This window comes from Nerophis ophidion, linkage group LG04, assembly GCF_033978795.1.
Source record: "Nerophis ophidion isolate RoL-2023_Sa linkage group LG04, RoL_Noph_v1.0, whole genome shotgun sequence".
Taxonomy (NCBI): Eukaryota; Metazoa; Chordata; class Actinopteri; order Syngnathiformes; family Syngnathidae; genus Nerophis; species Nerophis ophidion.
In genome coordinates, this window is record NC_084614.1 from 53,032,302 (window position 1) to 53,046,174 (window position 13,873).

Below are 13,873 nucleotides of genomic sequence, written 5' to 3' on the forward strand. Positions count from 1 at the left end.
GCATATTGGTAAAAAGAAAAGCAGTGTAATTGGCTATCTATTGTAAAATGTTGTGTCTACATTTCCATTCAAAGCCAATAGAAAGATTATCGGTTTTGGAGGCGGGGAATACCTTCATGTCAGCCATCCAGTCCATTATGTAGCACATTTCTTGGAAGAGCCTCTGGAGGTCACGATGGGCATTTAGTCGCTCTCTGCGTGCTGCCAGAAGCTCCTTGAGGTATTCCCAGAGACGAAGCACATTATCCCTTCTTGCGAGCACACGCCGGACATCGTGGTATCGCTCTGCCTCCAGCTCTTTGGCCACAGCCTCAACAGCAGCCACGCGCTCCCAGTATGCACCAATGTCTGTCTCAATTGCCTCATGTTTACGGGTGGCAGCTTCCACAGCGCCCAAGTCGGTTCCAAAATTGTCCTGTGGACATAGTAATAATTTTGGGTCATTCCACCGAATCGGAGCTATCTTTCTCTCCAGGTAGTAAAATGTATAAATGCATAATAAACTTAACAGATGTTTTACCTAATTATTACAGTGATCTGATTTCATTGTTAATAAACACAATTTACCGTATTTTTCAGACTATAAGTCGCAGTTTTTTTCATTCCGGAGCGACTTATGTGTGAAATTATTAACACATCACCGTAAAGTATCAAATAATATTATTGATCTCATTTGCGGAAGAGACGAAGAAAATGTCAGCAATCGTCACACACACGTCATCAATCGTCACACACACGTCAGCAATCGTCACACACACGTCAGCCAATAACAATTCGGCGGGGGAGGGTCACGGCAGAAGTGCATTGAGGGTCATGGAATGCTAACTGCTATATGCTACTGCCGTAGCTATTAAGATGGATCATTTCATTGTTGGTGGTAACTTATAAAAACTGAGAAAGGCTGAACAAAAATTGCACCGAAAAGGAAATCATGTACTGCAGATTACACAATATCAAATAATATTATGTATCTCATTCGCGGAAGAGATGAAGAAAATGTCAGCAATCGTCACACACACGTCATCAATCGTCACACACGTCAGCAATCGTCACACGCACGTCAGCCAATAAGAATTCCGCAGGGGAGGGTCATGGCAGAAGTGCATTGTGGGTCATGGAATGCTAACTGCTATATGCTACTGCCGTAGCTATTAAAATGGATCATTTCATCGTTGGCGGTAACTAATAAAAACTGAGAAGGGAAATCATGTACTGCAGATTACAAACTGGACGTAGTGAAAATCTGCAGCAGAAAACGACAAGAGGAAGCAGCGCATACCTTTGTAGTTGGCAGAGTTGTTTAGAAGCGACACCGAGGAAGAAAACTTCATCGGATTTATCGATTAGGAGTGACAGATTGTTTGGTAAACGTATAACATGTTCTATATGTTATGGTTATTTGACTGACTCTTACCATAATATGTTACATTAACATACCAGGCACGTTCTCAGTTGGTTATTTATGCGTCATATAACGTATACTTATTCAGCCTGTTGTTCACTATTCTTTATTTATTTTAAATTGCCTTTCAAATGTCTATTCTTGGTGTTGGATTTTATCAAATAAATTTCTCACAACAATGCGACTTATACTCCAGTGTGACGTATTTATGTTTTTTTCCTTCTTTATTATGCATTTTCGGCCGGTGCGACGTGTACTCCAGAGCGATTTATAATCCGAAAAATACGGTAAGAGGAATGTAAACTACCCTAAACACTGGAAAATAAAACTTGTTGCCTGCACTGCTTCCTAAAAAATGACTATCACAAAATATAATAACTTAAAATCATTCAGAAATGTAATATTTTCACACAATTGTGTTACTCCTTATACATTTTTCTACCTCTTATTCCTTTTAGGGACACGGGGGGCGCTGGTGCCTATCTCACCTACAATAGGGCGAAAGGAGGGGTAAACCCTGGAAAAGTCGCCAACTCCTCGCAGGGCCAACACAGACAGACAGACAACATTCACACTCACATTCACATTCACACACTAGGGCCAATTTAGTGTTACCAATCAACCGATCCCCAGGTGCATGTCTTTGGAAGTGGGAGGAAGCCGGAGTACCCGGAGGGAACCCACGCATTCACGGGGAGGACATGCAAACTCCACACAGAAAGATCCCGAGCCCGGGATGAACCCCAGACTACTCAGGACTTTCGTATTGTGAGGCAGACGCACTAACCCCTCTGTCACCATGAAGTGTTACTCCTTATCCTAACTATAATTTAATTGTATGTCTTTTAACAAATGTTTTGTTAAAATTCAAACATAAATTGTGTCCTTGAGATTTCACTGAGTCTGGTTACCCAAACAATAACACATTTGGAAAATTCCTCAAGTCACGTGGTCCATAGGAAGTTGCATCATTTGGTTCCTCTGCAGGCCATAGAAAGGTCTCATTCATTACTTTATATATTCTATGATATTTCAACAAGACAAAATCTCAGCACAGTCTTGCTCCTCCAATATTTTTTGTATATTATTTATTCTTTTTTTTTTTTTAGATTGTATTTGTGATGAATCATTTTAATGTGTTTGTAGTGTCAAGATGCTATTAGCAAAATGTAATGTGGCTGTATTTCATGTTTTGGCTAATTCTCTGATAAAATCGTACCGTTGTTACTTTTAGTGCTGTTACTTAAACAAGTCATTTCACCAAAGAAACCTTGTCCAAAAAATGTTGCCTGAGATTGGCCAATACACATTTTGAGTAGTTCATTATGTGTATTACCTTTTTTAAAGTTGAAAATATAAAATGTAAGTTAATTTTGAGAGTGTTACAAAAAGTAAATTACACAGATTAAGTAGACTGGGTCTAATATTTCCCAGTAAAAGTATGAATGTACAGTATCTGTGGCTAGAGAGGGATTCCACTGACTTACCTGAGACACCAAGCGCTGATTCTCACTCAACCATGTTTCCCGCATAGCAGCCTTGCGGTCAAACCGTGCCGCGAGCATCTCTAGCTTTTCTTGGCGGATTAATTCATTTCTGAGGGCCAGCTCACGTTCATGCTCTGCCTTTTCAAGCCGCTCCCATGCCTACACATACAGGTAGGAACAGCATGTAGGCAACACTTTGTAACAAGGAGTAATTGATGCATGGAAATGTGTATTTTACAATAATACCTTATTGATATCAGAGATTAGTTTTCCTTCTCTTGGCATGTAAACTTTCTGGTTGTTTGCTCTCATCTTGCTCTGGATAGTAAAAAGAAGAACCTCCAAGTTTCCTTTTTCCGTAAATCTGCGGAGACAGACAAACTGTGCTCTAAAATCTTCTTACCAACTTTTGCATATTAATCAAACAGAACCGGGTTCACCACTGTCATAATATTACTTTTAATAAAGATGTGAGAAAGGCTCCAGCGCCCACCGCGACCCCGAAGAGACAAGCCGTAGAAAAGGGATGGATTGTTTGGCTCTGTAACTCACTTGGGCGGTTTCTCCACAGTCCGGTAAGAATTGAAAGCCTGAAGCTGATTCTGCACAGCGCTGAGCGAGTTAGCCAACTGCCGATCATTTAGAGTCACTATGGTCTGCTCAATCCACTCCAGCAGCTCTGAAGCCAAGGTCTCATACTTCTCTATAAGCTGATCCGCCTCAATGGCATAGTCCAAAACCTGCAAGAGAAGCATGTGAATGAAGGCAACTAGCCAAGTATTTCCATAATGTGTATTCACTCAACTCTGCATGCATACCTTGCCAATTCGCTTGCCCTCCACTGCTAGGGCCTTCATCTTTGAGAAGTAATGGTAGTAAGTCGCTACATAGGTAATAATGGACTTCTCGTCCGGTTGATCCACATTAACATCTGTGAGGGAAAAGAGCAGAGGGAAGTAAGTAAGTCAGAGTTTTGCTAGTCTCAATAAGTTTGAAGTCTTTAACCCGAAGTCTCAATTCATGTCTCAAGTAAGCCGTACATATACATACATACAGTACATATACCTATAAAAGTCAAGACATGACAGGTTGAGTCAAATCTCAAGTAGTCATCTTGATATTTTTGAGTTCTTTCAAGTAGGGCTGGGCGATATGGTCTTTTATTAACATCTCGATATTTTTAAGCCATGTCACGATACACGATATATGTCTCGATATTTTGCCTTTGCCTTGAATTAACACTTGATGCATATAATCACACCAGTATGATGATTCTATGTGTCTACATTAAAACATTCTTGTTCATGCTGCATTAATATATGCTAATTTTAAACTTTCATGCAGAGGGAAATCACAACTAATCCAATTTACCAAAACTGTATTTAGTAAACAGTTAAAAAGCAGTGGTACAAACATTCATTTAATTTCAAAACAAAAAGTGCAAGATTGTCAGAGACATTTTAAAACAAGCTATTAGTGCATTTTTTTTGCATGATGTCACCTAGATGACATATTAAAACAACACTAAATTAAAGTGAACTTTTTGTACAGAATGCCACTACATTATTTTAAAACAAATAAAGTGCACTGTTGTGCATGATGTCACACAAGATATTTCAATAATTGTCAAATAAAAATGAGCTGCAAAATAGGAAATCAAATTATGTATGTCCTTTGCTATGTGGTAGGTTATCTCCTTCTGTTTTTGACAATTTCTTTTCATACGGCGTTGATCTGGAAATGGAAGACGCCAGGCTCAATTGGGTCAGTGCTAGTTTCTTCGGCATTTTGTTGAGTGTGGCACCAGCCGAGATGTTGACATGCGGAGTTTCAAGTAGGGCTGGGCGATATTGTCTTTTTTTAATACTGCGATATTTTTAGGCCACATCGCGATATACGATTTATTTCTCGGTATTTTACCTTAGCCTTGAATGAACACTGGATACATATAATCACAGCAGTATGGTGATTCTATGTGTCTACATTAAACCATTCTTGTTCATACTGCACTAATATATGCTACATTTAATCTTTCATGCAGAGAAGGAAATCACAACTAAGTCAATTTACCAAAACTGTATTTATTAAAGTTATTAGCAGGTGACTTTTCAAATAATGCTACATATTAGCAGTAATGCTACTTTTGGTAGCAACGCTTGTGCCCCACACATGACAAATTAAAGTTGTCTATTCGACATATTCCCGCTTGAAGCCGAACCACCGCCAGACAATGAACCCCGTGCTGTTTTTCTTGGGAATTAATTCTTCCTTCATTTGTTACGAGATTCGCACCTTCTTTCTCTCGCAACAACCCGCTAGCATCACAGCTAACGTTAGCCACGCCGCTACCTCTCTGCTGGGCGAGGGCGTATACGTATGTGACGTATGACGTGACAGTTTGTGACGTATGTAAGAATGTGCGCCTGCTTGTCTGTGAGAAGGAGACACAGGAAAGAGCGAGGAGAGCCTGTAGTGTAATGCCCGCAACTAAAAACAACTGCAAGAGAACGTCTACCCCAATATTACGATATAGTCGTTTTCTATATCGCACAGAGACAAACCCGCGATATATCGCGTATATCGATATATCACCCGGCCCTAGTTTTAAGCACTCCTTATTCTCCAGCAAGAGACTATTCAAATGATACTATGAATTAGTAGTGCTGCTACATTTTGTAGCAACTCTTTTGCCGCATACTTGACATATTACGGTTGTCTGTTCAACATCCAAACCACCGGCAGACGATGGACCCCGTACTGTTTTTCTTGGGAATTATTTCTTCCTTCATTTGTTACCAGATTCGCATCTTTCTTTCTCTCGTATTACCACTCGCACCACTGCTAACGTTACCCATGCCGCTACCTCTCTGCTCCGCAAGAGTGTATGACGTTGCACGCGCGACAGTATATGACGTGTGTAACAAGGTGCGCGTGTTGTACGTCGCTGTGAGAAGCAGAGAAAAGAAAGAGTGAGAAACGCCGGTAAAGTAATTCCCGCAGCTCAAAGCAACTGCGCGAGAACGTATACTCGAATACTCACAATATAGTCATTTTCTACATTAAGGATGCCTACTTTCAAGTCTTTGGCACCGTTAAGTATTCATAGTCACTAAAATATTTGCCATTTAAAAAGGTAACATTTTATTATATTTGACATATACCGGTACATCAATTGTTTTTTTTTCAATTGTCTTACAATCTTAATTACATTAAAACCCAGTGTGATATAGGTTTCTATGACTCTCATTGTCGTTGTTCATGCTTTAACCTTAGTTTTACTGCCAAGACACAAATGTGAAAGTAACTACACACAAGACTGTCCTCATTAGTGGTGTGACAGAGCAGGAATCAGGTAAGAAAAATACTCACACATAAGAACTACTTCAGTATAGGGGAAAAAAAAAGGATATACAGGTGCTGCTCAATAATTTAGAATATGACCAAATAGTTGATTAATTTCAGTAATTACATTTAACAAGTGAAACTTGTATATTATGAAATTTCCTTACACACAAACTGATATATTTTAAATGTTTATTCATTTTAATTTTGATGATTACAAATAAGCGGTAGAAAATGGATGGATGGATGGATTATAAATTAAAATTAATCCCAAATTGAGTATCTCAGAATAAAATTAGTATATTACTTATGACCATTCAAAAAAGGATTTTAGAAATGTTGGCCAACTGAAAAGTATGAACATGAAAAGTATGAACACTCAAAAGCACTCAAGACATGGTCTTGGCTCCTTTTGCCTAAATTACAGCAGCAATATGGCATGGCATAGAGTCGATCAGTCTGTGGCACTCCTGAAGTGTTATGAGAGTCCAGGTTGCTATCATAGCCGCATTTACCTCTTCTGCTTTGTTGGGTCTGGCATATCGCATTTTCCTTTTGACAATAACGCTTTTATTTTCTATTGTGTTGAGGTCAGGCGAGTGCTGGCCAATTAAAAGGGATACTATGGTCTTAAATCAGGTACTGATAGTTTTGGCACTGTGTGCAGTTACCACAGTCAGTAATGGTTTGGGGTGGAAATTTTACAGTAAAGTTTCAAAAGCCAGTGATGGTTTGGGGTGCAATGTCATCTGCTGATGTTGGTCCACTGTATTTTCTGAGGTCTAAAGTCACTGCAGCCTTCTATGAGGAATTTTTAGAGCACGTTATGCTTCCTGCTACTGACCAACTTTTTGGAGATGCAGATTTCATTTTCCAACAGGATTTGGCACCTGCACACAGTGCTTAAACTACTCATATGTGGTTTAAGGATCATGGTATCCATCCATTATCTACCGCTTATTCCCTTTTGGGGTCGCAGGGGTTGCTGGCACCTATCTCAGCTACAATCGAGCGGAAGGCGGAGTACACCCTGGACAAGTCACCACCTCAGTGTAAGGGCCAACAAAGAAAGACAGACAACATTCACACACTAGGGCCAATTTAGTGTTGCCGATATCCTTGTCCTTAATTAGCCAGCAAACCTGCCTGACCTCAACCCCATAGAAAATGTATGAGGTATTAAAGAAAATGCAATACGCCAGACCAAACAATACAGAGGAGCTAAAGACCACTATCAGAGCAACCTGGGCTCTAATAACACCTGAGTAATGCCACATACTGGTCGACTATATGCCACGCCGTATTACAAAAGGAGCCCCGACCAAGTCTTGAGTGCTTTTGAGTGTTTGTAGTTTTTATGTTCATACTTTTCAGCTAGCCATCATTTCTAAAATCCTTGTTTTATTATTCATAGGTAATATTGTAATTTTCTGAGATGCTGAATTTGGGATTTTAATTAGTTTTCAGTTATAATAATAAAAATTAAAATAAATAAACATTTGGAAATATAGCACTCTGTGTGTAATGAATGTGTATACAGGTTTCATTTTTCTAATTAAATCACTGAAATAAATCAACTTTTAGGTCATATTCTAATTTATTGAGCAGCACCTGTATGTTAACAATAACCCCCTTTACTTTGCTGCTGCATGTGTAAATAACCATTTTTCACAACAGGAAGTACTCCCACAACACTATGTCCAAGCACCAACATGGCCCCTTAAACTTGGAATAAGCTTTCATCGGTAATAAGGTCTTTTTTGGATATTTTTTAAATACATATTTTTTGCATTACCAGTACACGTTTTGACAATGAAGTAAACCACAGTAAAATCAGTTGAAAAATGAGTGAGTTATGATTTACACTCATTTACATGAATTACATTTGATGACAGTTGCCCTAACTAAGATGTAAGCCACATAGTCACGTCACAGCAGGCTGCTCTTGCAATGAAACATCTGTGGGGAGTTTTGATTTCCTGTCATTCTTTGAGGCCCTAGTTTTATAACATATAGTTTTGTTTTATGACGTGTTTATTGATAGTTATTGTTCTTTATTTTTCCCACAGTATTGCAGTGGTTAATGTTTACGTTTTGCTGACATTTATGACGTTACCAGTATGCACGCAACTTAAAACAGACGACTAAGTAACTACACAACAAGCAGTCTAAACTTACGGTCCAACAAAACTAGAACACGTCTTGACTCCAGTGTCACTGCTCACCATTTCCAATTGTCCGCGGTTGTTGCTGTGACATGAACCCGAGATTACGCTAATATGGTAATTATTACGTGAGCAAGAATTATGTTTTTTTTAATTGATTCCTCTTCAATAGATACTTGTCCAAGACCAAACTTCTCAAGTCTTTTAAAATCATCAGACCGAAGTCAGAGTCAAGTCCAGAGTCATTGATGTCAAAGTCCAAGTCCAGTCTTAGACGATATTGTCAAGTTGAGTCCAAAGTCATCAAAATTGTGAATCGAGTTTGACTTGAGTCCAAGTCTTGTGACTCGAGTCCACACCTTTGAAAAAAAATGCTTTCCATTCATATTCAAAAAGAAACTGTGTGATGTCAATGTGGCTGACATGTGATGTCATCTTGTCTAAGCTATAATTAGGCCTGGTAAGCCATCAATCAGGCCCCCGGATTAACGATGTAGTGAATGGAGATGGACTGGCAGTGCGAGTTACATAAGACTTTGTGTGTTTGTAGTGGCTTTACCCACTCACCTTCTGGGTCCAGGAGCTTAGTAAGGCCCATCTCCTTCTCAGCCACATTGAAAGCATTCTGTAGATTGTAGTGAGCGTTGGACCTTTTCAGGTTGTCAAACTCAATCAGGTCAGGTCTGCAGGGGGAAGCCAGGGGACAATTATTATCTTAATAGGAACAAACAGCAAGCGATATCTTGAAATACATTTTAAAACCAATTACAAACATGATTACTCTCTGATTAGAAAAGGATTAGAAAATAGGCATGCAGGGCACCTATGACGAACAATATAATGTGCGGCCTCCTCTGCAGTAGTAGTTATGGTAACATGATGGTTTACACACTGTGTACTACACCCTAACTCTCTTCAATAACATTGAATCATTCAGTTAACATAATCTACTCATGTGGCACAATTACCAAAGGGATGTGCAAGGGAGTTACCAAGACGGGCTCAACATATAAGATAAGTGGGTTATTATTTCTGTGATCTAGGTCATCTTTCTCCCAGTTTTATTTTTATCCATACTGCCGACTGAGAAGACCTGAATAGAAACACCCACGAGAAGTGCGATGGTAGAGCAAAAAAGGATACAACTGTAAAAAAATTAAGAGACTTGACATTTTTTTAAATAAATCCCCTTTAAAATGAATTTAATATAGCTAATTTCATTACACATGCAGCAAGCCATATCAAGTCCAAGTAGAAGTCAATGACCTGTGTTTGTGCACGATGGCATTGAACGCTAGACCATCCCTCCAGCTGGTAGTGAAGTTGTGGATGTTGACATTAGGGTAGCTGCAAAGGTGATAAATCATTGATGTGACACACACATTTCAGCAACTTTAGCAATGCAACAAATGGCTTATTTTTTGAAATTTATTTCTCACCCGGCAGTTTTCATTTGGCACCAAAGGAGAAGGGCATCTTTAGCAGATTTCTTCTCTTTGTTGTCCTCCGTTTCAACGCTGATGTCCTGAATCTGCAACCATGTTATGTAATTAGTTTAGATGGCCACATACCCCAAAAGGGGATTACACCGGGGAACTGAATGGTACCTGGAAGCGAAGAATGATGGTCCAGATGAGACCCAGTGTGAGACGGTGGTTCCCATCCACAATATCATGTGACCCCATGTTTTCTAGATGGACCTTTTGCTCTTTGAGGAACTGCAAGGCTTTATCAACATTCTCCAAGCAGTGGATACGCATGCGGCCCTTAGTGGGCTTTGGCTACAAAAGGAAGAGACAAAAAAGAGCTTATTGTAAAGGCTACCCTTAAAATGATTATACTTGGTGCCAGGATGGTAAAGAGATTTTTTTTGTGAAATACTGACCAGCTGTTCTCCTGAGAGCACTTCCAGCAGGCGGATAAGCATGCGGCCGTCACGCAGGTCTGTATATAAGTCACCAATGCGACAAGTTACACGGCCTAAGTGGGAGTTCACCCATTTGGTGAAAGTCTTCTTCTGGACAGCTTCACGCTCATCTAGGAAGGAAGAGAGAGAGAGAGAGAGAGAAAGAGAGAAGGGGTTTAACTCTTCCACCAGATTCACCACCATTGCAGCAGAGAATAAATAAATCGGACATCTCACAGATAAGCTTATAGTTATTCAATCACAAAGATCAATGTAACGACAGCTTAGGGAAATGATTCTTTATTTGACAAAATTGCCTTTTTAATGATGTTCAAACAGTAATTATATGTCCTTAGAACTTGTTTATGACCTCTAATCATGAAAAAATAAAATCACCCCCTTCACTGATTCACTTTTGAGAGAGCAGTCAGTTTTTAAAAAGTATACATACAGTAACATACAGTACATTACCAATGATGATGATGTAGAAAAGTTAGAATTAAATCAAATTAGCTTCATGGCATGGCCTCTTAATATCATGTGAGTGATTATGATCGAAGACACCTGTTGACTTCTCTGAGTCCATTTAAATAGGGCTCCTGTGATGCAGTCATTAGCCTTGGTTACAAACGTGACAATGGGAAAGTCAAAAGGAACTCAGCACAGATAGGAAAAAACAAATCATTGACTTGAACAAGTCAGGAAAGTCACTTAGAGCCATTTCAAAGCCGCTTAAGGTCCCAAGAGCAACTGTGGAGACAATTGTTAAAGTTCATAGCACAGTTTTGTCACTGCCCCGATCAGGAAGAAAACGCAATCTATCACTTGCAGCTGAAAGAAAATTGTTCAGGATGATCAAGAGTCAACTAAGAACCACAAAAAAGCAGGTCTACAATGAAATGGAAGCTGCTGGAACACAGGTGTCAGTGTCCACAGTCAAGCATGTTTTGCATCGCCATGGACTGAGAGGCTACCATGCAAGAAGGAAGCCCTTGCTCCAGAAGCGACAGCTTAAAGCTCGTCTAAAGTTTGCTGTGGAGCACATGGACAAAGATAAGACCTTTTGGAGGAAAGTTCTGCAGTCAAATGAAACAAAAATTGAGCTGTTTGGCCACAATACCCAGCAATATGCTTGTAAGAGAAAAGTTGAGGCCTTTAATCCCAGCAACACCAATCATACTGTCAAGCATGGTGGTGGTAGTATTATGCTCTGGGTCTGTTTTGCTGCCAATTGAACTGGTGCTTTGCAGAGAGTAAACGGAACAATGAAAAAGGAGGATTATCTCCAAATTATTCAGGACAACCTAAAATCATCAGCCCTGAGGTTGGGTCTTGGGTGCATTGGGGTGTTGCAACAGGACAATGACCCCAAACACATGTCAAAAGTGGTAAAGGAAAGGCTAAATAAGAATAAGAATTAAGGTTTCAGAATGGCCTTTCCAAAGTCCTGATTTAAACCCCATTGAGAACATGTGAACAATGCTGAAGAAACAAGTCCATGTCAGAAACCCAACAAACTTAGCTGAACCGCAACAATTTTGTCAAGAGGAGTGGTCAAAAATTCAACCAGCAGCTTGCCAGAAGCTTATGGATGGCTACTAAAAGCGCCTTATTGCAGTGAAACGTGCCAAGGGACATGTAACCAAATATTAAAATTGCTGTAAGTATACTTTTGACCCAGCAGATTTGTTCAAATTTTCAGTAAATCCCATAATAAATTGATAAAATAACCAAACCTCATATGAATGTTTTTTGTGACCAACATGTATGTGCTCCAATCACTCTATCACAAAAAAAATAATAGTTGCAGAAACTATTGGAAACTCAGGACAGCCATGACATGTTCTTTAAAAGAGAGAGAGGCTTCAATACATATCTTAGATTTTGGCCTGCAGCTCTAAAAACAATCACTGAAATACAGATGTGAAAGATGCATGTTACATCATTTCGTTTTTGTTCAATGAATAGGCTATTAACCTAACATAACTGTGCCTCACTTAGCAATGCTGGTGTTATTTGTTGGCTAAGTGCAGACCTACAGTATAAAAGTGAAACTAAATGTTGTTTTTAAAATGTGTAAAAGTTCATTTATTTCAGCAATTCAACTTCAAATGTGAAACTAATATGTGATATAAACGTATTACATACAAAGTGAAATATGCCAAACTCTTGTTATAATTTTGATGATCACAGTTTACAATTTTTTTAAAACCCAAATTTTCTGAAATGTTCTATTTGAGTTTCTAATAAGCTGTAAGCCATCCATCCATCCATTCATTTTATACTGATTGTCCCTTTAAAAATTATATAAAAAAAGTACCGGATTGTAGCCAGCTGGAGGCGTGTCTTAATGAAATTAAACAATGGATGTCCGCTAACTTTTTGCAACTCAACGCCAAAAAAACGGAAATGCTGATTATCGGTCCTGCTAGACACCGAACTCTATTTAATAATACAACTCTAACATTTGACAACCAAACAATTAAACAAGGCGACACGGTAAAGAATCTGGGTATTATCTTCGACCCAACTCTCTCCTTTGAGGCACACATTAAAAGCGTTACTAAAACGGCCTTCTTTCATCTCCGCAATATCGCTAAAATTCGCTCCATTCTGTCCACTAAAGACGCTGAGATCATTATCCATGCGTTTGTTACGTCTCGCCTCGATTACTGTAACGTATTATTTTCGGGTCTCCCCATGTCTAGCATTAAAAGATTACAGTTGGTACAAAATGCGGCTGCTAGACTTTTGACAAGAACAAGAAAGTTTGATCACATTACGCCTGTACTGGCTCACCTGCACTGGCTTCCTGTGCACTTAAGATGTGACTTTAAGGTTTTACTACTTACGTATAAAATACTACACGGTCTAGCTCCATCCTATCTTGCCGATTGTATTGTACCATATGTCCCGGCAAGAAATCTGCGTTCAAAGGACTCCGGCTTATTAGTGATCCCCAAAGCCCAAAAAAAGTCTGCGGGCTGTAGAGCTTTTTCATTTCGGGCTCCAGTACTCTGGAATGCCCTCCCGGTAACAGTTCGAGATGCTACCTCAGTAGAAGCATTTAAGTCTCACCTTAAAACTCATTTGTATACTCTAGCCTTTAAATAGACTTCCTTTTTAGACCAGTTGATCTGCCGTTTCTTTTCTTTTTCTTCTATGTCCCACTCTCCTTTGTGGAGGGAGTCCGGTCCGATCCGGTGGCCATGTACTGCTCGCCTGTGTATCGGCTGGGGACATCTCTGCGCTGCTGATCAGCCTCCGCTTGGGATGGTTTCCTGCTGGCTCCGCTGTGAACGGGACTCTCGCTGCTGTGTTGGATCCGCTTTGGACTGGACTCTCGCGACTGTGTTGGATCCATTATGGATTGATCTTTCACAGTATCATGTTCTCATAGTCATCATTGTCACCGACGTCCCACTGGGTCATTATTGTCACCGATGTCCCACTGGGTGTGAGTTTTCCTTGCCCTTATGTGGGCCTACCGAGGATGTGGTAGTGGTTTGTGCAGCCCTTTGAGACACTAGTGATTTAGGGCTATATAAGTAAACATTGATTGATTGATTGA

At 39.6% G+C, this 13,873-nt stretch overlaps 1 protein-coding gene across 5 annotated transcripts in view; it reads right to left on the bottom strand.

The window, feature by feature from the left end:
• Window positions 1-13,873, bottom strand: part of sptbn2 (spectrin, beta, non-erythrocytic 2) — an 89,795-nt gene that overhangs the window by 28,490 nt on the left and 47,432 nt on the right. For all 5 annotated transcript variants that reach the window (XM_061898280.1, XM_061898279.1, XM_061898282.1 and 2 more), the window contains 10 exons: window positions 10,282-10,433; window positions 10,004-10,177; window positions 9,836-9,927; window positions 9,663-9,743; window positions 8,964-9,079; window positions 3,708-3,820; window positions 3,442-3,629; window positions 3,136-3,253; window positions 2,890-3,048; window positions 113-415 (listed from right to left, as the gene is read on the bottom strand). In XM_061898280.1, coding sequence (XP_061754264.1) covers window positions 113-415; window positions 2,890-3,048; window positions 3,136-3,253; window positions 3,442-3,629; window positions 3,708-3,820; window positions 8,964-9,079; window positions 9,663-9,743; window positions 9,836-9,927; window positions 10,004-10,177; window positions 10,282-10,433 — 1,496 coding nt within the window. The remainder of the gene's footprint in view (window positions 1-112; window positions 416-2,889; window positions 3,049-3,135; window positions 3,254-3,441; window positions 3,630-3,707; window positions 3,821-8,963; window positions 9,080-9,662; window positions 9,744-9,835; window positions 9,928-10,003; window positions 10,178-10,281; window positions 10,434-13,873) is intronic.